A 27,810-nucleotide genomic window follows, 5' to 3' on the forward strand; every position below is an offset into this window, starting at 1 on the left:
ATGGGCCTGGAAGTGTCATCCCTGACTTTCATCCGTAACCTTCTGTCCACCTGGAACTCAGTCACATGATGCCAGCTAATAGAATGGAGGCCGGGAATGGAGTCCAGCTGTGTGCCTAGGAAGAAGAGATGGCTTTGGTAAGCATCCTGCCCATCTCTGCTACTGTTAACTATGGTATTGGTCCAAATCCTGTCTATTCTGTCTCCAAAAGTTTTCCACTTTTCTCTATTTACAGTATCACATTTTAAAATTTCTATCCTAAATCTTATAACTCCTTTTTTTTAAAAATTTTTTCCTCCTACTATTTTTTTTTAAACATCTTTATTGGAGTATAATTGCTTTACAGTGGTGTGTTAGTTTCTGCTTTATAACCAAGTGAATCAGTTATACATATACATATGTCCTCATATCTCTTCCCTCTTGTGTCTCCCTCCCTCCTTCCCACCCTCCCTATCCCACCCCTCTAGGTGGTCACAAAGCACTGAGCTGATCTCCCTGTGCTATGCGGCTGCTTCCCACTAGCTATCTATTTTACGTTTGGTAGGGTATATATGTCCATGCCACTGTCCCACTTCGTCCCAGCTTACCCTTCCCCCTCGCCGTGTCCTCAAGTCCATTCTCTAGTAGGTCTGTATCTTTATTCCCGTCTTACCCCTAGGTTCTTCATGACCATTTTTTTTCTTTTTTTTTTTAGATTCCGTATATATGTGTTAGCATACAGTATTTGTTTTTCTCTTTCTGACTTACTTCACTCTGTATGACAGCCTCTAGGTCCATCCACCTCACTACAAATAACTCAATTTCGTTTCTTTTCATGGCTGAGTAATATTCCACTGTACATATGTGCGACATCTTCTTTATCCATTCATCTGTTGATGGACACTTAGGTTGCTTCCATGTCCTGGCTATTGTAAATAGAGCTGCAATGAACATTTTGCTACATGACTCTTTTTGAATTATGGTTTTCTCGGGTATATGCCCAGTAGTGGGATTGCTAGGTCGTATGGAAGTTCTATTTTTAGTTTTTTAAGGAACCTCCATACTGTTCTCCATAGTGGCTGTATCAATTTACATTCCCACCAACAGTGCAAGAGTGTTCCCTTTTCTCCACACCCTCTCCAGCATTTATTGTTTGTAGATTTTTTGATGATGGCCATTCTGACCAGTGTGAGATGATATCTCATTGTAGTTTTGATTTGCATTTCTCTAATGATTAATGATGTTGAGCATTCTTTCATGTGTTTGTTGGCAATCTGTATATATTCTTTGGAGAAATGACTATTTAGGTCTTCTGCCCATTTTTCGATTGGGTTGTTTGTTTTTTGATATTGAGCTGCATGAGCTGCTTGTAAATTTTGGAGATTAATCCTTTGTCAGTTGCTTCATTTGCAAATATTTTCTCCCATTCTGAGGGTTGTCTTTTGGTCTTGTTTATGGTTTCCTTTGCTGTGCAAAAGCTTTTAAGTTTCATTAGGTCCCATTTGTTTATTTGTGTTTTTATTTCCATTTCTCTAGGAGGTGTGTCAAAAAGGATCTTGCTGTGATTTATGTCATAGAGTGTTCTGCCTATGTTTTCCTCTAAGAGTTTGATGGTGTCTGGCCTTACATTTAGATCTTTAATCCATTTTGAGTTTATTTTTGTATATGGTGTTATGGAGTGTTTTAATTTCATTCTTTTACATGTAGCTGTTCCATTTTCCCAGCACTGCTTATTGAAGAGGCTGTCTTTTCTCCACTGTATATTCTTGCCTCCTTTATCAAAGATAAGGTGACCGTATGTGCATGGGTTTATCTCTGGGCTTTCTATCCTGTTCCATTGATCTATATTTCTGTTTTTGTGCCAGTACCATACTGTCTTGATTACTGTAGCTTTGTAGTAGAGTCTGAAGTCAGGGAGCCTGATTCCTCCAGCTCCATTTTTCTTTCTCAAGATTGCTTTGGCTATTCGGGGTCTTTTGTGTTTCCATACAACTTGTGAAATTTTTTGTTCTAGTTCTGTGAAAAATGCCAGTGGTAGTCTGATAGGGATTGCATTGAATCTGTAGATTGCTTTGGGTAGTAGATTCATTTTCACAATGTTGATTCTTCCAATCCAAGAACATGGTATATCTCTCCATCTATTTCTATCATCTTTAATTTCTTTCATCAGTGTCTTCTAGTTTTCTGCATACAGGTCTTTTGTCTCCTTAGGTAGGTTTATTCCTAGATATTTTATTCTTTTTGTTGCAGTGGTAAATGGGAGTGTTTTCTTAATTTCACTTTCAGATTTTTCATCATTAGTGTATAGGAGTGCAAGAGATTTCTGTGCATTAATTTTGTATCCTGCTGCTTTACCTAATTCATTGATTAGCTCTAGTAGTTTTCTGGTAGCATCTTTAGGATTCTCTATGTATAGTATCATGTCATCTGCAAACAGTGACAGCTTTACTTCTTCTTTTCCCATTTGGATTCCTTTTTTTTCTTTTTCTTCTCTGATTGTTGTGGCTAAAACTTCCAAAACTATGTTGAATAATAGTGGTGAGAGTGGGCAACCTTGTCTTGTTCCTGATCTTAGTGGAAATGGTTTCATTTTTTCACCATTGAGGACGATGTTGGCTGTGGGTTTGTCATATGTGGCCTTTATTATGTTGAGGAAAGTTCCCTCTATGCCTACCTTCTGGAGGGTTTTTATCATAAGTGGGTGTTGAATTTTGTTGAAAGCTTTCTCTGCATCTATTGAGATGATCATATGGTTTTTCTCCTTAAATTTCTTAATATGGTGTATCACATTGATTGATTTGTGTATATTGAAGAATCCTTGCATTCCTGGGATAAACCCCACTTGATCATGGTGTATGATCCTTTTAATGTGCTGTTGGATTCTCTTTGCTAGTATTTTGTTGAGGATTTTTGCATCTATGTTCATCAGTGATACTGGCCTGTAGTTTTCTTTTTTTGTGACATCTTTGTCTGGTTTTGGTATCAGGGTGATGGTGGCCTCATAGAATGAGTTTGGGAGTGTTCCTCTCTCTGCTACATTTTGGAAGTTTGAAAAGGATAGGTGTTAGCACTTCTCTAAATGTTTGATAGAATTCGCCTGTGAAGCCGTCTGGTCCTGGGCTTTTGTTTGCTGGAAGATTTTTAATCACAGTTTCAATTTCAGTGCTTGTGATTGGTCTGTTCATATTTTCTATTTCTTCCTGGTTCAGTCTCGGCAGGTTGTGCATTTCTAAGAATTTGTCCATTTCTTCCAGGTTGTCCATTTTATTAGCATAGAGTTGCTTGTAGTAATCTCTCATGATCCTTTGTATTTCTTCAGTGTCAATTGTTACTTCTCCTTTTTCATTTCTAGATCTACTGATTTGAGTCTTCTCCCTTTTTTTCTTGATGAGTCTGGTTAATGGTTTATCTGTTTGTTTATCTTCTCAAAGAACCAGCTTTTAGTTTTATTGATCTTTGCTATCATTTCCTTCATTTCTTTTTCATTTTTTTCTGATCTGATCTTTATGATTTCTTTTCTTCTGCTACCTTTGGGGTTTTTTGGTTCTTCTTTCTCTAATTGCTTTAGGTGTAAGGTTAGGTTGTTTATTTGAGATGTTTCTTGTTTCTTAAGGTAGGATTGTATTGCTATAAACTTCCCTCTTAGAACTGCTTTTGCTGCATCCCATAAGTTTTGGGTCGTCGTGTTTTCATTGTCATTTGTTTCTAGGTATTTTTTGATTTCCTCTTTGATTTCTTCAGTAATCTCTTGGTTATTAAGTAGTGTATTGTTTAGCCTCCATGTGTTTGTATTTTTTACAGAATTTTTCCTGTAATTGATATCTAGTCTCATAGTGTTGTGGTCAGAAAAGATACTTGATATGATTTCAATTTTCTTAAATTTACCAAGGCTTGATTTGTGACCCAAGATATGATCTATCCTGGAGAATGTTCCATGAGCACTTGAGAAGAATGTGTATTCTGTTGTTTTTGGATGGAATGTCCTATAAATATCAATTAAGTCCATCTTGTTTAATGTATCATTTAAAGCTTGTATTTCCTTATTTATTTTCCTTTTGGATGATCTGTCCATTGGTGAAAGTGGGGTGTTAAAGTCCCCTACTATGATTGTGTTACTGTCAATTTCCCCTTTTATGGCTGTTAGTATTTGCCTTATGTGTTGAGGTGCTCCTATGTTGGGTGCATAAATATTTACAATTGTTATATCTTCTTCTTGGATTGATCCCTTGATCATTATGTAGTGTCCTTCTTTGTCTCTTGTAATAGTCTTTATTTTACAGTCTATTTTGTCTGATATGAGAATTGCTACTCCAGCTTTCTTGTGATTTCCATTTGCATGGAATATCTTTTTCCATCCCCTCACTTTCAGTCTTTATGTGTCCCTAGGTCTGAAGTGGGTCTCTTGTAGACAGCATATATATGGGTCTTGTTTTTGTATGCATTCAGCCAGTCTATGTCTTTTGGTTGGAGCATTTAATCCATTTACATTTAAGGTATTTATCGATATGTATGTTCCTATTACCATTTTCTTAATTGTTTTGGGTTTGTTATTTTAGATCTTTTCCTTCTCTTGTGTTTCCTGCCTAGAGAAGTTCCTTTAGCATTTGTTCTAAAGCTGGTTTGGTGGTGCTGAATTCTCTTAGCTTTTGCTTGTCTGTAGAACTTTTAACTTCTCCGTCAAATCTGAATGAGATCCTTGCTGGGTAGAGTAATCTTGGTTGTAGGTTTTTCTCCTTCATCACTTTAAATATGTCCTGCCACTCCCTTCTGGCTTGCAGAGTTTCTGCTGAAAGATCAGCTGTTAACCTGATGGGGATTCCCTTGTGTGTTATTTGTTGTTTTTCTTTTGCTGCTTTTAATATTTTTTCTTTGTATTTAATTTTTGATAGTTTGATTAATATGTGTCTTGGCGTGTTTCTCCTTGGACTTATCCTGTATGGGACTCTCTGTGCTTCCTGGACTTGATTAACTATTTCCTTTCCCATATTAGGGAAGTTTTCAACTATAATCTCTTCAAATATTTTCTCAGTCCCTTTCTTTTTCTCTTCTTCTTCTGGGACCGCTGTAATTCGAATGTTGGTGTGTTTAATGTTGTCCCAGAAGTCTCTGAGACTGTCCTCAATTCTTTTCAATCTTTTTTCTTTATTCTGCTCTGCAGTAATTTCCACTATTTTATCTTCCAGGTTACTTATCCGTTCTTCTGCCTCAGTTATTCTGCTATTGATCCCTTCTAGAGAATTTTTAATTTCATTTACTGTGTTGTTCATCACTGTTTGTTTGCTCTTTAGTTCTTCTCGGTCCTTGTTAAACGTTTCTTGTATTTTCTCCATTCTATTTCCAAGATTTTGGATCATCTTTACTATCATTATTCTGAATTCTTTTTCAGGTAGACTCCTATTTCCTCTTCATTTGTTAGGTCTGGTGGGTTTTTGACTTGCTCCTTCATCTGCTGTGTGTTTCTCTGTCTTCTCATTTTGTTTAACTTACTGTGTTTGGGGTCTCCTTTTCGCAGGCTGCAGGTTTGTAGTTCCTGTTGTTTTTGGTATCTGTCCCCAGTGGCTATGGTTGGTTCAGTGGGTTGTGTAGGTTTCCTGGTGGAGGAGACTAGTGCCTGTGTTCTGGTGGATGAGGCTGGATCTTGTCTTTCTGGTGGGCAGGTCCACATCTGATGGTGTGTTTTGGGGTGTCTTTGGCCTTATTATGATTTTAGGCAGCCTCTGGGCTAATGGGTGGGGTTGTGTTCTTGTCTTGCTAGTTGTTTGGCATAGGGTGTCCTGCACTGTAGCTTGCTGGTCCTTGAGTGGAGCTGGGTCTTGGCGTTGAGATGGAGATCTCTGGGAGATTTTCACCGTTTGATATTACATGGAGCTGGGAGGTCTTCTGTGGACCAGTGTCCTGAACTTGGCTCTCCCACCTCAGAGGCACAGCCCTGATGCCTGGCTGGAGCACCAAGACCCTTTCATCCACATGGCTTAGAATAAAAGGGAGAAAAAAAGAAAGAAAGAAAGAAAGGAGAAGATAAAATAAAATAAAATAAAATGAAGTTATTAAAATAAAAAATAATTATTAAGAAAAATTTTTTTAAAGTATTAAAAAAAACCCCAAAAAACAGACAGGCAGAACCCTAGGGAAAATGATAAAAGCAAAGCTATACAGACAAAATCACACACAGAAGCATACACATACACACTCACAAAAAGAGAAAAAGGGAAAAAAATATATATATATCTTTCCTCCCAAAGTCCACCTCCTCAATTTGGGATGATTTGTTGTCTATTCAGGTATTCCACAGATTCAGGGTACATCAAGTTGATTGTGGAGATTTAATCCGCTGCTCCTGAGGCTGCTGGGAGAGATTTCCCTTTCTCTTCTTTGTTTGCACAGCTGCCGGGGTTCAGCTTTGGATTTGGACCCGCCTCTGCATGTAGGTCGCCTGAGGGCATCTGTTCCCCGCCCAGACAGGACGGGGTTAAAGGAGCAGCGGATTCGGGGGCTCTGGCTCACTCAGGCCGGGGGGAGGGAGGGGTACGGATGTGGGGCGAGCCTGCGGCGGCAGAGGCCGGCGTGACGTTGCACCAGCCTGAGGCGCGCCGTGCGTTCTCCCGGGGAAGTTGTGCCTGGATCACGCGACCCTGGCAGTGGCGGGCTGCACAGGCTCCCGGGAGGGGAGGTGTGGATAGTGACCTGTGCTTGCACACAGGTTCTTGGTGGCGGCAGCAGCAGCCTTAGCGTCTCCTGCCCGTCTCTGGGGTCCGCGCTGATAGCCGCGGCTCGCGCCCGTCTCTGGAGCTCCTTTAAGCGGCGCTCTGAATCCCCTCTCCTCGCGCACCAGGAAACAAAGGCAAGAAAAAGTCTCCTGCCTCTTCGGCAGCTCCAGAGTTTTTCCCAGGCTCCCTCCTGGCCAGCTGTGGTGCGCTAACCCCTTCAGGCTGTGTTCACGCCGCCAACCCCAGTCCTCTCCCTGCGATCCGACCGAAGCCCGAGCCTCAGCTCCCAGCCCCCGCCCACCCCGGCGGGTGAGCAGACAAGCCTCTCGGGCTGGTGAGTGCTGGTCGGCACCGACCCTCTGTGCGGGAATCTCTCTGCTTTGCCCTCCGCACCCCTGTTGCTGCGCGATCCTCCGTGGCCCCGAAACTTCCCCCGTCTCCACCCGCGAAGGGCCTTCCTTGTGCGTGGAAACATTTCCTCCTTCACAGCTCCCTCTCACTGGTGCAGGTCCCGTCCCTATTCTTTTGTCTCTGTTTTTTCTTTTTTCTTTTGCCCTACCCAGGTACGTGGGGGAGTTTCTTGCCTTTTGGGAAATCTGAGATCTTCTGCCAGCGTTCAGTAGGTGTTCTGTAGGAGTTGTTCCACATGTAGATGTATTTCTGATGTATTTGTGGGGAGGAAGGTGATCTCCACATCTTACTCTTCCGCCATCTTGAAGCTCCTCTCCTTTTTTTAAAAAAAATTAATTAGTTTATTTTTTTTTGTCTGCATTGGGTCTTTGCTGCTGTGCATGGGCTTTCTCTAGTTGCGGCGAGCAGGGGCTACTCTTCGTTGCGGTACATGGGCTTCTCATTGCGGTGGCTTCTCTTGTTGTGGAGCATGGACTCTAGGTGTGCAGGCTTCAGTAGTTGTGGCTCACAGGCTCTAGAGCACAGGCTCAGTAGTTGTGGCTCACGGGCTTAGTTGCTCCATGGCATGGGGAATCTTCCCGGACCAGGGCTTGAACCCGTCTCCCCTGCATTGGCAGGCGGATTCTTAACCACTGCGCAACCAGGGAAGCCCTTATAACTCCTGTTTTTCTCTAAGTTTTTATTCTTCCAATTTCCTTTAAACAGTTGCCAGTTACTTTTCTAAAACTCAGACATGATCATATTACTCTCCTTACCCCAAAATCTCAATGTCCCCCACACCTATGCTCATAGAATAAAGTGCAAACTCTTTAGCCTAGTATAAAAGTTCTGCCCATCCTGTGTGCTCACATATTAGAGCTCTCCATTTCTTATGCCTTGTCCTTTCCTTTTCCGTGTTAGTGCATGTGATGTTCCTTCAGCCTCCTCTATCTTTTTTTTTTTTTTGAAGTGCAAGATTTTTTAAAAAAATATTTATTTATTTATGGCTGTATTGGGTCTTCGTTTCTGCACAAGGGCTTTCTCTAGTTGTGGCAAGTGGGGGCCACTCTTCATCGCGGTGCGCGGGCCTCTCATTATCGCAGCCTCTCTTGTTGCAGAGCACAGACTGCAGACACGCAGGCTCAGTAATTGTGGCTCACGGGCCCAGTTGCTCCGCGGCATGTGGGATCTTCCCAGACCAGGGCTCGAACCCATGTCCCCTGCATTGGCAGGCAGATTCTCAACCACTGCGCCACCAGGGAAGCCCCCTCCTCTATCTCTTAAAACCATACTCACATGTCCTACCCTTCATGAAACTGTCCTCAAGTTGCCTGGTTGAAATTGTTCTTTTTTCCAATATTCTCATAGTCCTTTGTTAATCTCTGCATTTGATTCCTACGTTATTTCTATGATATGTTACAGTATTCTCACATTATGTGGCCAAGGACAAATGTACATTAGCAAAGAGCAGAACCAATTGGAAAGTTACACATATTCACATCTCCATATTGTACAGGAAAACAAAAGTAACATTCTTGTGAGTCTTGTCAATTTAAAGCTTTATCAAATCAGATTCTTCATGCAATCTTCATGAGTCAGAAGGAAACAGCTCTCCCACAGTTGGTACAGGGGAAGGGAAACGTCTTCTCCCTCTTTTCTAAGAATCCTTTTGCTAATTGTAAAGACTTCATTTTTAAGACCAGCCTCTGGAATTTCATTAATTAGTCTTAACATTTAAAAGCAGGCTTGTAAGTATAGGATGGAAAGGGAGAAAAAGAAGAATAACTTTACAGTGAATAAACCTGACAAACACCACCTCAACCAGGTGATCAAGGATAATGTCAACAGTGATGAGTCATGTTGATGGTGTATCCCTTGATGTGGTATGATGGGAATGATACTGTACCTCTGTGGTCCTCCTCCCAAAACATTACCCCAGTCTAGTTATGAGAAAAACATCAGACAAGCCCCAGTTGAGAGACTGTCTTCAAAATATCTGACCAATAATCCTCAAAACTATCAAGGTCATCAAAAACAGGGGAAGTCTGAGAAACTCACAACCAAGAGGAAACTAAGGAGATAACTAAATATAATGTGGTAAACTGGCTGGGATCCTGAGACAACTAAATATAATGTGGTAAACTGGCTGGGATCCTGAGACACAGAAAGGACATTAGGAAAGAAAATGAGGCTAACTTAATAAAGAATGAACTTGAGTTAATAATCATGTATCAATAGCAGTTCATTTATTGTGACAAATGTACCATACAAATGTAAGATGTTAATAATAGGGGAAACTGGCTGTGGGGTATATGGGAACTCTCTTTACTATCTTTGCGATAATTCTGTGAATCTAAAACTGTTATATTTTAAAATCCTTTTAAAAATTCAGTCTTGCCAAATTCAATTTAACTGGCAGAAATATGATTTTGATTGAAAACAGTGAAACAAGGAGTATATACCATTGTGTTCCCCCCAAAAAACAGCATTCAGAGTCCTGCTGAAATAACACAATGGGGGTGAAAACTTATTTCTCTTTATTGACTTGTACAAAGAATGCTTTTGTTTAGGCAATGAGTATTTTACAGTGGAAACACTGTGCACATGGAAAAACTCAAAGGGGAATAGGCTGCAAAACTAAACTTTTTTACTTAAAAGGGGCATAAAATGTGCTTCTTGTTTTTAATGGGGATAATTATTTTCATTCTTTAATAATTAGTCCTCTCTTTGTGGGCAGCTCTTTCCTGCTACTTTAATAGAACTTAGTGGCACAGAGAGAACTGGGAGCAGGGACAAGGGAGGTGTTGGGAAGAAAGGTCTTTGCTCTGTCTGGCAGGTACTGCTCAGAACATTGGGGAAGTTGAAAATGAAGCCATTCATTCAGAAATATTTGTTTGCCTACTATAAACCAGGAAGTGTGAGGGTTTCTAAAATGAGTCATTTACAGATGCTGCCCTCAAGCACCTTATCATTGTTCAGGGTTGTAATATACACATGCACACACAATTTATATAAGGAGATAAAATTATATATATCCTTATATAAATCAAGTATGTATAAGAAATGTAAATATGTAATATATATATGTGTATGTATAGATATATATGTCCTGTATAGCTCACTGTCTTTCCTTGCCTCCCATATGCAGCTATTCTAATGTGTTAATATGTATCTTGTATGTGTGTGTTCCTGCAAAATGTATAATATTGTTTTGTGGGCATATGTCTTTAATTTATATAATTATGTAATCCCACTTTCTTACTTTTTTACAGTGAGCACTATGTTTTTAACACCCATCCTTGTTGTTATGTGAATACATAATCTTTTACCTGTAATACTTCAAGAAAGAAGGAAAGACCTCCTCTGCCAGTCCCATTGTGGTGTCTGACACTCTCCTCCCACCAACCCCCTCCTCAAGGAGCCTTCATTTTGTTGGTGCATTCCCTTGGGTCTAGGGTATAAGTATTCACTTACATAGACCTGATTGTCTAGGAAAGTTTCCAAAGAAGGATTCTGGCTCGTTTCATTAAGAAGACTGCTTTGTGACCACCTGAAGGGGTGGGATAGGGAGGGTGGGAGGGAGATGCTAGAGGGAGGGGATATGGGGATATATGTATATGTATAGCTGATTCACTTTGTTATACAGTAGAAACTAACACAATAATGTAAAGCAATTATACTCCAATAAAGATGTTAAAAAATAAAAAAAGAAAGTAAAAAAAAAAAAAGAAGACTATGTTGGCAGCTTATTCAAAGCTGTAATGAGTGAAACTCTACAAATCCTCTCTGCCTCCTGAGGATATGTCATTTCTGATTCCTTTTTTAACCTTGACCCCAGAAAACTGTGTTAACCTTGACCCCAGAAAACTATGTTAACTCTCTAAAATCCCCATAGTATTTCTGAGTATTAATTGTGTTTCAGGATGCCTACCTGTGGGAGAATGGAAGGTGAGGGTCTGGGAGACAGGGACCAAGATCTTGTCCTGGCTGTGTCTGATTGGCTGAGACACCTTGAGCAGGTCCTTACGTCCTTCTGTGGTTAGAATAGGTGCTGAAGTCACTCTTCCTGGGTTTGAATCCCAGTTCTGCAACTTTCTAGCTGTGTAAACTTGGGCAGATTACTCACCCAGGAAATGAGGTAACTAAACCACAGATGATTTCTAGGAGGGATTCCAATTCAACTACTATTTCACCCATAGATGATTTCTTGGCTCTGTGCCCTTTTGGCATCATTCTTCTGTCCATCTTTTCCCCAATAGCCTCTTCTCCCTTCAAGGTTCTCTCCAGACAGCATGTTCTCTAAAGCTTTTCCTCAGATTTCAGTTTTAAATAAAGACTAGAAGAGCATTAGAGATGGAATAAATAAAAGTAAAATAAAATTTTTTATTTTTTTTATTAATTGATCTAATAGATAACTTCAAAGTGATAATAGTAACAATGCATTAGGTGATTATAGCATATGGATGAGTGAAATGAATGAAATAAATTTATAAGGGATGAGAGGGATTAATTGGGAATATTATAGGTCACCTGCCTTTCATCTGAAGTGTTATTTGAAAGTGGACTTAAATTTGTTATAAATGTATATTATAAATTGATATGCTAAGAGGAAAGAAAATGGAATTATATAAAATGCTCAGTTAAAACCAGAGAAGGCAGAAAAAGAGGGAAAAAATAAACAAAGAACAAGTACAATGAATATAAAACAGCTACAAACATGGTAGATATTAAACCAAATATACTGATAATCACATTAAATATGAATTGTCTAAATATACCAATTAAAATACAGAGACTGTTAGAGTAGATAAAGAAAAAGATCCAACTGTCTCTCTCTCTCTCTTTATATATATATTTACAAGAAATCCATTTTAAATATAAAGACACAGATAGGTTAAAAGTAAAGGGATGGAGAAAGATATTCTATAGTAACACTAATCAAGAGAAAGCTGAAATAACTATATTAATTTCAGACAAATTAGACTGCAGAACAAGGGAAATCATCAGGGATAAAGAGGGTCATTACATAATGATAAAGGAGTCAATTCTCCAAGAAAACATAACAATCCTTAATGTGTATGTACCTAACAACAGAACATCAAAACACACGATGCAAAAACTAATAGAACAGCAAGGAGAAATAGACAAATCCATTATTACGGATTTGGAGACTTGAATACCCCTTCAGTAATTAATAGATCCAGCAGGCAAAAACTGAGTAATAACACAGTTGAACTGACACAGCACCATTAATCAACTAGATTTAATTGACATTTATAAAATACTTTATCCAACAATAGCAGAATACACAGATACCATGCCATGTTGATCACTATAGCTTTACAGTAAGTCTTGAAGTTGGGTAATTGCAGTCCTTCAACTTTGTTTTTCTTCTTCAGTATTGTGTTGGCTATTTAGTTTTGTTTTTTGTTTGTTTGTTTGTTTTGCCTTTCCATATAATCTTTAGTTTGTTTGATATCCGCAAAATGGCTGCTCAGATTTTAATTTGGATCATATTGCATCTATAAATCAAGTTGGGCAGAATTGACAACTTAACAATATTGAGTCTTCTAATCCACGAACACAGAATATCTCTTCATTTATTTAGATCTTTTTTGACTTTTTTTCATTAGAGTTTTTTATTTCTATGCATATAGATCTTATATATATTTAGATAGATTTATACCTAAGTATTTCAAGGTTTTTGATGCTAATGTAAACGGTACTGTGTTAATAATTTCAAATTCCAGTGTTCATTGTTGGTATGAAGGAAAGCAGTTGATTTTGTACATTTACCTTGTATCTTGTGACCTTGCTGTAGTCATTTACCCATTTCAGGTGGGTTTTTTATTTTGTCAATTCTTTGGGATTTTGTACATAGACAATCATGTAACCCTCAAACAAAGACAGTTTTATTTCTTCCTTTCCAACCTGTACACCTTTTATTTTTTTAAATATTTAGCCCTATTGTCCCCATAAGTGGGAATAGCTAACATTTACTGAGTGATTACTATGTCCAGACACTGTCCCAAGCATTTTGTATTTATTTACTCATGAAATACTCATTATTTTCTCACAAGAACTCTGTAGAGTAGGATACTACTATTATCCCAATGTTACAGATGAGGAGACTGAGGATAGAGAAGTTAAGAAAATTGCCTAAAACACTGAAATATCCCAAGAATGTCGACACTTTGGTATTAAAATGTTCTCTCTTGAATCTGGGAGAAGCACAGAAATCCATTGCAAACCATGGTTTCCAGTTCTTGTTTCAGGAAATATAATCATGAAATGTGTCTAACCACTGATAATCATATTAAATATGAATTGTCTAAATATATCAAAATACAGAGACAGAGTAGATAAAGAAGATCCAACCATATATATATTTCAAAGAAGATCCAACCATATATATATATATATATATTTCAAAACTCTAATATATATATATTTACAAGAAATCCATTTTAAATATAGTGGATTTATATCCATCTTTCCCTGGAGTTCTATTCAATAGTTCCAATTGAGTACTAGAAATAGTCTCCTGTGTGTCCCACAGGCATCTCTAATTCAACATATTCAAAATCATACTCAAAATTTTCTCCTCCAGTTTTGCTTTTCCTCTTGTGTTTCTTTTTTCTTGTTGTTGTCTCTTCTTCCTTTTTACCTTTTGACCCCCCTTCACTCATTCTGTTAGGTTAGAGATGGGATGATGGATCAAGCAAGGTGCTAAAGAAGTAGTTTCAAGCTTTCTTCTGTATCAGAATCACCTGAGGGCCTTGTTAAAATGCAGACCCCCAGGTATCACTCATAGATTCTCATTCGGTAGATGTGGGTTGTGTATTTTTTTAATTGAAAAAATTTGACAGGTAGCGTCGTGTAAGTTGGGTTGAGTATTTTTAACAGGCATCCCAGTTGATGCCAATTCAGGTGATCCTAGGACCACAGGTTGAAAAGCACTCCAGGGCTCAGATGAAGGCATCAGCCTTGGATGGAGGAAGGAGAAAATGCTGCAGGATATGAGTGAGCTAGGGGCTGCTGGAGTTTTATCTGGTGTCCTCCTTTCTTTATGAGGTAGGAGCTAATGTCTCTATGAACAAGGAGCTGTTTATAGCATCAGGGTGCTAGGAAAAAGCAGTCAGGCTGGGAATAGAAGGCATAGGAATGGGAGAAGATCCTTGCAGGGATAAAGGAAGAGAGTCTGAAGCAACATTGATCTTGGAAATCAAAACTGTAAAGAAGATACTATTTTCTGGTGAAGGATGGGGAACACAACTGCCATTAGTTGTCTACAGAGCTTAAAAGAGGGGAAGAACCCAGAAAGAAATGGAAAGAAAACAGATTCCCCAAATTATGATTGTGAGGGTCCTAAACATCACCACCTGTCTCTGCTAGAGAGGCAGCATGGTGTGAAATACACAAGTCCGAGAGGTAGCCAGAATTCCTAGCCTCTACCATGCAGTTAATCTCTCTATGCCTAGTCTCCTCATTTGTAAAATGGAGACAGTATTAGTTCCACTTCATGGACTCATAATATAAGTTCCAAATGAATAAACACATGTAATATATTAGGCTCATAGCAAAGACTCAAATGGATGTTAGCTTATTCACATTCCACAAGCAATACCCTGCTTGAATTTTACACACATAAGTCAATTAATCTTACTTCAAACAGGGGTACTTTTGACCCCTTTTTACAGATGAAGAAACTGAATATAAAAGGAAAACAAGTTATTTGTCTAAGTCCAAAAAAGTGGTATGTGAGCAAACAGGAACTGGAGACCAGGTCTCCAAACTCCAGCTGCATTTTGAGTGTCTGCTTGTTGCCAGGTATTGAGGAAGGTGCTTTTAACATGTCAGCACTTGCCATGTATTTCTCTATTATCAGTTGAGGATATTAAGGATAGAATTAAAGGCCAAATTATAAACAGGTGGTGGAACCACAGCTGGAGAGAAGCCAGCTGACTCCAGAGCTGGAAACTCCTACAGTGACTTCTACCCCCTCTTGATGGAATCTACATTACCCCACACCATCCTGGTCACCTCTGAGAGCTACATGCCGGTGCTTACTGACATCTGTGAGGGAATCAGAGATAAATGAATCTCAGTTCCATCTGAGAAAGGCTCATAGCTTTGTGGAGAGTATAAAACAAGTATATACAAAGCTATAATACAAGGTGAAAAGGTGCGTGGGAACTCAGCAGGAGGAATTCCCTCCAGCTGGATGTGCCATTTGGAGGTGAACCTAGAAGGAGGGCAGGATTGGGGCATGTGGATGAGGGGATGGGGTTGGAGGATGAACTGAGTGGAGAAGCAGACACAGGAACTCCCAAGAATATCCAGTTATTAAGCCAGTGTGTGCAGACTTGTGGAAGGTAAGATTTGAAAGGGAATCTGGGATCTGTTTGCAGGGAGCTGGAAATCTGAAGATAAATAGTTTGAACTTTAATTCTGTAGGCAACAGGGAGCCACAAGAGATGTATTGTTTTTGGCTTTTTTGCAAATGCCTCATTTTTTTTTTGGTATATTTGTAATTTAATGATTTGTAATAAAATCACACTAATGTAAAGTTAAGTTTTCTTATAGGTAAGTTACTAAATTTAGCTGGACTTCAGTTTTTTTTGTTTGTTTGTTTTTTGTTTTTGTTTTTTTCACACACACACACTGTATTTTATTTTTACAAGAGATAAATAGACTGACACCAAGCATTGTACATGGATGACCACAACAAAAGCAACAATGATTGCAATTACCAAACACGAAACACACTCATACTATGTCATAATACTGACATTCAGTCCAGTAATCCTCCACTGTAACAAATGCCTCTTAAAATTAATGATTTTACTTTGAGATAACTGAAGACTGACATGCAATTGTAAGCAATAATACAGAGAGAGCCTGAGTAACTTAGTCTCCCTCGATGGTAATATCTTGCAAAACTGTAGTCAATATCACAACCAGGATGTTAACATTGATACAATCCACTGCTCTTATTCAGATTTCCCCTGTTTTACTTGTACTCATCTGTGTATGCATTTAATGCTATGGAATTTTATCAAATGTATAGGTTTGCATATCTACAACAGTCAAGATACAGGACAGTTCCATCACCATGAGAATCTCTCCTGTTGCCCTTTTACAAGCATACCCACCTTCCTTCCATGCCCCTTCCCTCATCTCTAAGCCCTATTACTAGCACCGTTTCTGTAATTTTATTTCAAGAATGTTTCATAAATGGAATCATAGAGTATACAACCTTTGGTGACTGGCTTTTTTTTCACTCACCATAATTCTCTTGAGATTCATTCAAATTGTAGCCTGTATCAATAATTCTCTCTCTTGCTCTCTTTTTTTTTTTTTTTTTGGAGTAGTATTCCATGATATGGATGTACCATAGTTTAACCATTCACCTGCTAAAGGATGGCTGGGTTGTTTTCAGTATTTTACTACTATGATTTAAGCTGCTATAAATATTTGTGTACAAAATTCACACATAAAGTTGTGTGCATTTTGTGTGAACATAAGTTCATTTCTCTGGGATAAATACCCAAGAGCTCTGGGTATGTATGTTTAGTAGTAGTAGGTATGTATGCTGGGTTGTATGTTTAGTTGTATCATTAATTTTATAACAAATGAATATATATATATAACTAATGTATATATATCATATATATTCTTTTTCAGATTCTTTTCTATTATAGGTTATTACAAGATATTGAATATAGATCCCTGTGCTATACAGTATGTCCTTGTTGTTTATCTACTTTATATGTAGTAGTGTGTACCTGTTAATTCCAAATTCCCAATTTATCCCTCCCTCCCCTTCCCTCTTTGGAAGCCATAAGTTTGTTTTCTATGTCTGTGAGTCTATTTCTGTTTTGTAAATAAATACATCTGTATCATTTTTTTTAAGATTCCATGTATAAGCGATATCATACGATATTTGTCTTTCTCTGTCTGGCTTACTTCACTTAGTATGATAATCTCCAGGTCCATCCAGGTTGCTGCAAATGGCATTATTTCATTCTTTTTAATGGCTGAATAATATTCCACTGTCTCATTGTGCTTTTAATTTGCATTCCTCTAGTGGCTTATGATGTTAAAAAACTTTTCATATGGTTATTTGTTCTTTGTATGTCTTCTTCAGTGAAAGGTCTATTCATGTCTTTTGCCCATTTTCTAATTGGACTTTGTATTATTGAGTTTTGAGAGTTCTATATTTCTGGCATACTAGTCGTTTGCCAGAAATGTGGCCTGCAAATATAGCTCCCAGTGTATTCCTTCTCTTTCCATTAGTTTTACAAGGTCTTTCACAGAATAAAGGTTTTTAATTTTCCTTTTATTTATCAAACTTTCCTTTTATGGACTGTGCTAATGGCATCAAGTCTAAGAACTCTTTCCTTAGACTTAAATCCTGAAGATATTCTTTTCAAAAAAACAATTCTGTATTTTTACATGTTATGTTTAAGTCCATTATCCATTTTAAGATAATTTTTATATAAGGTGTGAGATTTAAGTTGACTTTTTTGTTTGCTTGTTTGTTTTTGTCTATGGATATCCAATTGCTCTAGCACCATTTGTTGAAAGGACAACAACAATCCTTCCTGCATTGAATTGCTTTTGCACCTTTATCGAAAATCAGTTGGTTTTATTTGTGTAGACCTACTCCTGGGTTCTCTGTTCTGTTCCATTGATCTATATGTCTATCCCTCCACCAATATGACACTTCCATGATTATTGTAGCTATATTGTAAGCCTTAATATCAAGAAGAGTGATTCTTTTCACTTTATTCCTCTTTTTCAAGAGTGTTTTAGCTATTCTAGATACTATGCCTTTTCATATAAATTTTAGGATAAACTTGTTTATGCCTACAAAATCCTTGCTGGGATTTTGACAAGAATTTCATTAAACCTATAGATCAGTTTGGAGAGAATTGACATCTTTACTAAGTTGTCTCCTAATCCATGAACACACTGTGTCTCTCCATCTATTTAGGTCTTCTTTGATTTCTTTTATTAGCATTTTATAATTTTCAGCATTCAGACTATTTATGGGTTTTGTAAATTATACACAAAGTATTAACTTTTCTATAGAGTGATTGTAAATAATACTGTGTTTTTTTTAATTCTGGTTTCCATATATTCTGTTTTACTATTTAAAATCATCCTTCTATTTTCAACCTACCTATGTCATTGAATGTGAAGTGAATTTCTTCTTACTTCAAACACCATACAGTTGGCTTGTGTTTCTTTTGTTTGTTTGTTTGTTTTATCCACTCTGCCAATCTGCCTTTTTAATTGGTGTATTTACACCATTTACATTTAAGGTGATTCTTGATATATATGAACTTAAGTATGCAATTTTATTATTTGTTTCCTGGTTTTCCTCTGTTTCTCTTTTCTCACCCACCTTCCTGTGGGTTACTGTAATGTTTTATAGGATTCTGTTTTGATTTATTTTTAGTGTGTTTGAGTATATCTCTTTGTATAGAAAGTTATTGCTTTGGGTATTATAATATGCATATATGACATCATAATCTATTACCATTTGAGTGAAGTATGAAAACCTTACTTCTATTCAGGTCTCTTTGCCTTCCCCAATTTTTAATATCATTGCCTTGAGTATCAGGTGTTATAATTTTTGTTTTGATCATCATGATTGTAAAAACTTATGAGAAGAAGGATTGTCTATCATATTTACCCCTACTTTTTCTTTTACCTATCTTGATATTCTACTTTCCTTTATGAAGTTCCAAATTATCTTTTCCTTTCTGTTTATAAAACTTCCTTTAGCCACTCTTTAAGGGTACGTTTGTTAGCAACAAATTCTCTTAGTTTTTCTTCATCTGAACATGTCTTTTTTCATGAAGGACCATTTTGTTGGATATAGAATTTGCAGTTGACAGTTCTTTTCTTTCAGCACTTGAAAAATGTCATGCCATTTCCTTTGGCATCTGTGGTTTCAGATGAGATATCTGCCATCGTCTGAAATAATGTTCCTCTGACAGGTAATATATTGTTTATTTCTAGCTGCTTTCAAGAATTTTTCTTTGTGTTCAGTTTTCAGAATTCAATTATGTGTCTTGGCATGGATTTCCTTGGAATTATCCTGGTGGGGTTTGCTCAGCTTCTTGGAACTGTAAGTTTGTGTCTTTCACCAAATTTGGGAGATTTTCAGCCATAATTTCTTCCCATACTCATTTAGACAATTTTTCCTCTCCTTCTGGGACTCTGATGATACAAATGTTGGGATTTTGGTTACTGTACCACAGGTCCTTGAGACTCTGTTCATTTTTTTCCCCAGTCTATTTTCTCTCTATTGTTTATATTGAGTAAATTTTATTTCTTTATCCTCCCTCAAGTTCACTGATTCATCCAATGTCATCTCCATTATACTATCAAGACCATTCAGAAAGTTTTAAAAATTTCTATTACTGTATTTTTCAGTTCCATAATTTCCATTTAGATCCTTTTTATACATTTTATTTCTTTGCTGAACTTTTTAAAAATTTTATTTTATATTGGAGTATAGTTGATTAACAATGTTGTGATAGTTTCAGGTTTACAGCAAAGTGACTCAATTATACATATACATGTATCTATTCTTTTTCAAATTCTTTTCCCATTTAGGTTATTACAGAGTATTGAGCAGAGTTCCCTATGCTATACAGTAGGTCCTTATTGGTTATCTATTTTATTTTTTATTTTTAAAAATATTTATTTATTTATTTGTTTTAGGCTGTGTTGGGTCTCCATTGCTGCATGCGGGCTTTCTCTAGTTGCAGAAAGCAGGGGCTACTCTTTGTTGCGGTGTGCGGGCTTCTCATTGCAATGGCTTCTCTTGTTGTGGAGTGCAGGCACTAGGTGCACGGGCTTCAGTAGTTGTGGCATGCAGGCTCAGTAGTTGTGGCTCATGGGCTCTAGAGTGCAGGCTCAGTAGTTGTGGCACACAGGCTTAGTTGTTCCACGTAAGTGGGATCTTCCCGGACCAGGGATCGAACCCATGTCCCCTGCGTTGGCAGATGGATTCTTAACCACTGTGCCACCAGGGAAGTCCCTGGTTGTCTATTTTATTTTATTTTTTTTTATTTTTTTATTTTTTTAATTTATTTATTTATTTTGGCTGTGTTGGGTCTTCGTTTCTGTGCGAGGGCTTTCTCTAGTTGCGGCAAGTGGGGGCCACTCTTCATCGCGGTGCGCGGGCCTCTCACTATCGCGGCCTCTCTTGTTGCAGAGCACAGGCTCCAGACGCGCAGGCTCAGTAATTGTGGCTCACGGGCCCAGTTGCTCCGCGGCATGTGGGATCTTCCCAGACCAGGGCTCGAACCCGTGTCCGCTGCATTGGCAGGCAGATTCTCAACCACTGCACCACCAGGGAAGCCCCCCTGGTTGTCTATTTTAAATATAGCAGTGTGTACATGTCAATCCCAAACTCCCAGTCTATCCCTCCCCACCCCACCCTTCCCCTCGGTAACCATAAGTTCATTCTCTAAGTCTGTGAGTCTGTTTCTGTTTTGTAAATAAGTTCATTTAGTATCATTTTTTTTAAGATTCCACATATAAGCGATATCATATGATATTTGTCTTTCTCTGTCTGACTTACTTCACTTAGTATGATAATCTCCAGGTCCATCCATGTTGCTGCAAATGGCATTCTTTCTTTCTTTTTAATGGCTGAGTAATATTCCATTGTATATATGTAGCATATCTTCCTTATCCATTCACCTGTTGATGGACATTTAGGGTACTTCCATGTCTTGGCTACTGTAAACAGTGCTGCAATGAACACTGGAGTGCATGTATCCTTTCAAACTATGTTTTTCTCCAGATATAAGCCCAGGAGTCGGATTGCTGGATCATACGCTAGCTCTATTTTTAGTTTCTTAAGGAACCTCCATGCTGTTCTCCACAGTGGCTGTACCAATTTACATTCCCACCAACAGTGTAGGAGGGTTCCCTTTTCTCCACACCCTCTCCACCATTTACTGTTTGTAGACTTTTTGATGATGGCCAATCTGACTGGTGTGAGGTGATATCTCATTGTAGTTTTGATTTGCATTTCTCTAATAATTAGCGATGTTGAGCATCTTTTCATGTGCCCCTTGGCCATCTGTAAGTCTTCTTTGGAGAAACGTCTATTTAGGTCTTTGCTGAATTTTTTATTTTTTTATTTGTTTCAAGAAAATTTGTAAGTGCCTGTTGAAGTATTCTTATGAAGGCTGCTTTAAAGTCTTTGTCAGATAATTCCAACATCTGTTTCATCTCAGTGTTAGTTTCAATTAATTGTCTTTTCTCCCTGATATATCTCCAAACTGAGAATCCTAACTAGCCAATATTTGCTCCAGAACTCTGGTCTGGCCCATTCCTTTTTTTTTTTTTAATTTATTTTTATTGGAGTACAGTTGCTTTACAATGTAGTGTTAGTTTCTGCTGTATGGCAAAGTGCATCAGTTATACATGTAGCAAGGGGGAAGGGGGGGTGGAATGTACTGGAAGATTGAGATTGACATATATCCACTACTATATATAAAATAGATAACTAATGAGAACCTACTGTAAAGCACAGGGAACTCTACTCAATGGCCCATTCCTTTGACACTTCTGGCCCACCACAGTGCTGGTTTCCTGGGCTAGGGCTCTTAAGGTGAGATATTTTATACTGGCTTTTGAGGTGCAAGGCTCGGTTTGGATGTAGAAGCTATGGTTTCAAATTTTCATCATTCCTTGTGAATTCTATTTATAATCTCTTAATTTCATCTCTCTGGCATGTGAAGGCTTTAGCTTTGGAATATATATTTCCACACCCCCTGGCTTTTTTCCTTCTTCTTCTTCCTCCTCCTCTCCCCCTCCCCCTCCTCCTCCACCTCCACCTTCTGCTTCTCATCTTCTTTTTGGGTGTTTCTTTGTTTTAAATGTCTTGCTTCCAGAGGCATCTTCATTCATCTTCCATATCAGTGTTTTCAGGAGCCTCTTTTCTTTTGTTTTTTTATGTTTAAAACATGTATTTTTAGTTTTTTGGGTTTTTTTTTTTACTGTAAAAAACAAATGTGCATTATAAAAATTGGAAAAATCTAAAAAGCAGTGGAGAAAAAGACACCCATACCCCCCAAGGAACAGTTGTTTTCAAACAGAAGACAAGGCTGAGGGAGAGAAGAGTAAGCTTGGTCAGGAGTCGGGGCATGACACAACCTCTGAGGTTTAGTTTCTTCATCACCAAAACGAAGGGCTTGGCTAGATGGTCCTCAGGCCACTTCCAATGTTATGAATGACCTAGTGATGGGACATGGCTGTCTTCAAATGGCTGAAAGGATATAAAGTTATCCAAGGGAGCAGATTGATCAATGCAGTTCCAGACTCCAGAAGATGAAACTAGAATCAGTGGGTGGAGTGACAGGTAAACTAAGAAAACTTCACTAATAATTAGAACTACCCCCCAATATAGAGGACAACTTGTCAAGCACCAAGTAGCCTGCTCTGGGATAAACCGATGGCTGTCAGTTTCAGTTTCCAGAGCCTCTTTTCTAGTCTTTCTCATTTCTAAAGACTTTTTAGTTGCCCTAATTTCAACAGACAGAGTGATGCTTGTGGTTTAGGAGGAATGTGCAAAGATTTCATTAATGCTTAGAATTCTCACCCTACTTCCTCCCTGACCCAAGTTCTTCTATCAACTTATTTACCCCCAAACCTGCTATGTTTTCCAGACTGAAATCTGCTCTTCTTTGGATTAACTAAAAAGATCATTGCCACTTCCAAAAAAGTCACTCTTAAAATGCTCAAAGACTACAGGATTATGTGTATACAGACTTCTGTATTACTATGTGAAGGTCAATAGCTGTCATTTATGTTACCTATTGCATTCTATATGCCTTCTAATTAGTCTTCAGGCAGTAGCTCCTTGAATCCTCCCCACAATTCTTTCTCACAGGTATCAGTTCCCCTTCTACAGAAAAGTAATTTCTCCAGGACCCCACAGCTCAAAGGCATATTAAGATGTACTCAAAAGAAGGAAAAGGGAAAAAACCCACAAACATTCTAAACCTAGTTTTCTGCCTCTAAAACGTGTGCTCTTGATCTCTACCTAACACGCATGAGCTTTTGGGTAAGAAAGAAAAGCTATAAACATGTTTTCACTAGTGAGTAAAATATAGTGTATCAGCTTAATGACACAGAATGATAATACCAGAAAAAAAACCATGACTTGGAGTGAAGAGAACTAGGTTTGGGCCTAGGTTCATCATTTATGAGCCCTGTAGCCTTGAACAAGTAATTTTACCTGCTGCATTAGTTTTCTTTTGCTGTGTAACAAACTACCACAAATTTTGTGGCTTAAAACGACTCCCAACCGCAGAACCCACAATTCTTTAAGTCGGAAGTCTGGATGGGCTCAACTGGATTCTCTGCTTAATTAAGGCTAAAATCAAAGCGTTGGCGGTCTGATCTTATGCGCAGTTTGTAGAGAAGAATCTGCTTTCAAGTTCATTTAGGTTGTTGGGAAAATCCGGTTGCTAGCGCTGCGGTCCATGTTTTCTTTTTGGCTGTCAGCCAGGGGTCGCTCTCTGCTCCTAGAAGGCTGCCCACATTCCAGTCTCGATTCTCTTATGAGGTTTTTGTGATGATGACTAAATGAGACGTATTGTACACATAGTGATGATGGATGTGATAGCTGCTTAATGTCGCTGGGTGTAGAGGATACCCCTCAACCCTTAAACACAGCACATGTCTATACAACAGGAAATCCTACCAGGGGGCAGGTTCCGAAGTCTCTTGTAACAGAAGAGACTTCTGTTGGTCTTCCCCTACAAAGACAGAAACTGGGTTTTGCGCTGGACAAATGTTTACTAAGTGAAGTGGATGAGATGCGGTGAAGTGTCTGGCACCAGTAGTGGGAAGAATTCTAATTGGCCATTCCGCAGTGAAAAGAAGGTGGCGAGGCTTGGGAAAGGCTAACCCCGCAGGGGGCAAAAGCACAGAAGTGGTGAGGAATGCAGTAGGTGAGAAATGCCTGCATCGCCAGCGCTGTAAGCAGAGCCCCCTCAATGGGCGGGCGCCTGTGAACGCAGGACCGCCTCCCACCCCCGCCCCCGCCCGGGCTGTGGGTACCCGTGTGGGGGACGCCGGGGGGACTGCGTGGGGGGCGCGTCTGGGCTCGGTCAGCCCCTCATAGCCCAATCCCCCCTCCGTGAGCCATGCAAGTGGAGTCTCCCAGCCTGCGCCCCCTGGCTCTGGCTAACCAGCCTCAGTCCCCCCGTTGGAGCATTTCGCCCCGAGCCTCCGAGCGCGCTGGTTGCCAGCTGCAGCTCGGAGCTTGGTTACGCAATTACTTGCCGCGGCTGCGACCGCGGCCAAAGCCCACCCCGGCAAGGAGTGAATTTGCCGCGAGGTTCCCGCCTCGGAAAGAGGTAAAAGCTATCTTCCGCCTTTTTTTTCGGGCACATGAACGCGCGGCGTAGCGGGCGAACCAGCCTGGGTTATCGTGGGGTGGAAACCGGTGGGTGCGTTGTCAGGGAAGCGGGTACCTGGGGACAGTTGCTGCAGGTAAGGGGTCTCTGTTAACGTCACGAATCCTGGACTCTGTGGGCTCCCTGGGTGCCCCTCGCTGCCCCCGTGACCACACCCTGGATCGCGATGTCTGCAGCAACCTAACCTTGCCCGCAGTGATCGATCCGTGTCAGAGACGCGCACAGTTTTTCATACCGAAGGAGAGAAGACAACAAGGGCTTATTTGGGGAAAAAATGTTTGGTAACATCGCTCAGACGTGCGTGTTTTAAGGGTTGGCAAGCTGTCCATTATTGCGGCATTCTCTAGAGTGGAGTAGTGTGGCGTGAAAAATAAAAATGAAATAAAAATGGGTGCGTAGCCACCGCGAAAGTAACAGTAAGGTATCATTGGAAGAGGTGCGGGGCGAGCCTGCCCTCCTCCCCGCCAGCATTGCCTTCCGTAGGTGCGTGGGGTGGGTGGCGGGCTCGCCGCAGAGGAGGGAGGAGGGAAGGGGGAGGAGGGTGGGGTTAGGGAGCGAGATGAGGCAGACACCCCTCCCACCTCCCCCGCCCCCAGTCCCCAGGGAGCGGCGGGCCAGGCAGGCGCTGCGACAAGACACCATTCCGGGTTAGACTCCCATCGCTCACTCTTCCTCTCTTTCTCTCTTCCTGCCTAGGCGTCCCTCACTGCTGGCCAAGTGCCAGAGAAGGTGTGCACGCATCTCCCCGCCAATACCCAACCATGGGCAACTCCTGCTTTGGCCTCAAGGAACGGCTGATGAAGCGGCTGCGGCCTCTGCCTACCGTGATCGTCATCCGTACCTGCCTGCCCCAGAGGAGGAGCAGAGATTTCCGCGTGGTGGTGCTCGGCTCGGCCGGCGTGGGCAAGAGCGCGCTGGTGCAGAGGTGGGTGCGCGGCAACTTCCGTGAGGCGTATCTGCCGACCATCGAAGATACCTACCGCCAGGCGCTGGGCTGTAGCCACAAGGCGGGCGCGCTGCACATCACCGACACCACCGGCGGCCGCCGCTACCGGGGCCTGCAGCGCCTCGCCATTGCCAGGGGTCACGCCTTCATCCTGGTCTACTCCGTCACCAAGAAGCAAACCCTGGAGGAGCTGAAGCCCCTCTATGAGCTGATCCGTCAACTGAAAGGCAACAACCCGCAAAAGTGCCCCATCATCCTGGTGGGCAACAAGTGCGATGAGAGCCACCGGGAGGTGAGCGAGAAGGAAGGTGCTGCCTACGCGTCGGAGTGGAATTGCGCCTTCTTGGAGACCTCCGCCAAGATGAATATCAATGTGCAGGAGCTGTTCCAGATGCTGATAAACTTCGAGAAGAAGCCCGCCGCCGCCGCCGCCGCCGCCGCCCAGCCTCCCCAGAAGAAATCCCAGATCCCCAAGACCGCCGAGAAGCTGCTGGGCAAGTGCATCATCATGTGAACCCTGAGCCTTAAGGAGCCCGACCCTCTTCTCCTTCAGTGTGCCGAAAACATGGACCGACCCCATTGTGCTCTGTCACCTGTACATGACTGACTTTTGTGCTGTGGTTTGGGTTGTAACAATTAAATGTCAATAAATGTCCCTTGTGAGTTAGTAACTTTTCTTTTCCCCAGGCAAGAGAACTCGAATTGTTAAAATATGGACATTGGAGGAGGAGAGGAAAAAGGAACAGGATGCATTTTAAAGGATGGGACTTGGACGGACTTTAGAGATTAATGTTTAAAAAAGAGAATGGAAATAGCAAAATGAATTGAAAGATGTCACTGCCCTTCTTGTAATCCTATTATTGTGTATTATTCTTAAACATTTCAAGTCCTGTAAATGTCTGATCATATCTTCCCATTGTGTATTTAATTGTTAAGAGACATGTTTTTGCAACAAAATCTCTGACAGATGACTGTGAGACAGAGATACTAAACATGATAAATAAATGAATGTTCCATAGTTGAGCACTGAGGGTGGGAGCAGAGAAAATTGTGATAGTGGAACTTGCTTACTAAATATATGCCAATTGTTTCCTAAGTCATTTAAAAATGTTTGAGTATTCTACACTGCAGTTTAAAAAAAATTGTTAACAGTTCCGTGACTTAATAAAGCTTTTCCTGCATGCAATCAGCTGTAATAATTTCTTTTTCACTGAACAACAACAAAAATCACCCATTGCATTACCCATTACCCATTGCCAGTCACATCTGGTGAAGATTTCTAATAAGAATTTTTCACACTGATGCCCCTGCCCTCTTGAAATTAGCCAGTGGTGGGGGAGGGGGCTGGTTCATGGGTCCCTGCAATGCAGAGCTGGTCTGTATCCATCACCTTTCCTGGACTGACATCCAGAAGAACTCCAGGCATCTTTGAAGAGGCTGCTTGCCCATTCTGCGGCTGTCTTGGAGGTAGGTGGTGAAAAGCAAACCTCAGCCTTTGGCTGCCTCAAAAGTCTTTCCTCAACAAGTATTGGACACAGGGAATGGGGAGTGGGATGGAAGGTAAGGGGAGAAACAGGTGGGATTTGAAATCTGAGAAACTTCTCCTTGAGAGAGTTTTTTTAAAGACTCATTTTATATTTGAACATAATTTTTTGAGTGAGGGAATCCATATCTATACATGTTCTTGTTTTCAAGTGTTTTTTTTTTTTTTTCAGTTCAGGGGAAGGGGGGAGGCTTTTAGTCTGGTGGGTTTTTTTCCCCATAAAATATCGCTTATTGGATAAGTATTTATTGAACAACTTAAATGTGTTTTTTAAAAATGGCTTCTTATAACTTGATTTTTAGGGGAGAAGTACATCGTTGAGAAGGAATCATAAACATCTGTCTCATAGTAGTAGAGTCAGAGTTTTGAGCTCAGAAAATTCATTCAGTGGATCCTTTTAAATAGTTATTTAAAATTTTTCCTATTCACTTTCAAAGCAATTATTCTCAACCACTAGAAAATACCTAAGTAGTTCTTCCATATTGCTTTTTAATGTAGTCTATTTTTAAAAAATATTTCTTAGCTAACATCCCAAGTGGAGTAATTCCATTTCTAAAAGAAAACACTCTATCTTGGCTATTTTCCAGGTGAATTTTCCTTGAAAAAATATATGCATTCATTGTTGTTCTTTGTAGATGAGCAAAGGGATTACTAAGTGGCAAATACTACCCTTTAGAAAGGGGAAGGAGGAGATTTAATGTTGCAAGTAATGCTTAGTAAAAAATATTTTAAATTATAGCAAGTATATATACAGTCTATCTACATGCCAATGTTTCTAGATTA

At 39.9% G+C, this 27,810-nt stretch overlaps 1 protein-coding gene across 1 annotated transcript; it reads left to right on the forward strand.

The window, feature by feature from the left end:
• DIRAS3 (DIRAS family GTPase 3) lies at positions 1–26,098 on the forward strand. The gene is given in 3 exon segments (XM_061186462.1): positions 1–37; positions 40–174; positions 25,235–26,098. Coding segments are annotated over 3 exon segments (936 nt in total). The 3' UTR covers positions 25,999–26,098.
• The last annotated feature ends 1,712 nt before the right edge of the window (positions 26,099–27,810 follow it).

This window comes from Eubalaena glacialis, chromosome 3 (genome assembly GCF_028564815.1).
Source record: "Eubalaena glacialis isolate mEubGla1 chromosome 3, mEubGla1.1.hap2.+ XY, whole genome shotgun sequence".
Taxonomy (NCBI): Eukaryota; Metazoa; Chordata; class Mammalia; order Artiodactyla; family Balaenidae; genus Eubalaena; species Eubalaena glacialis.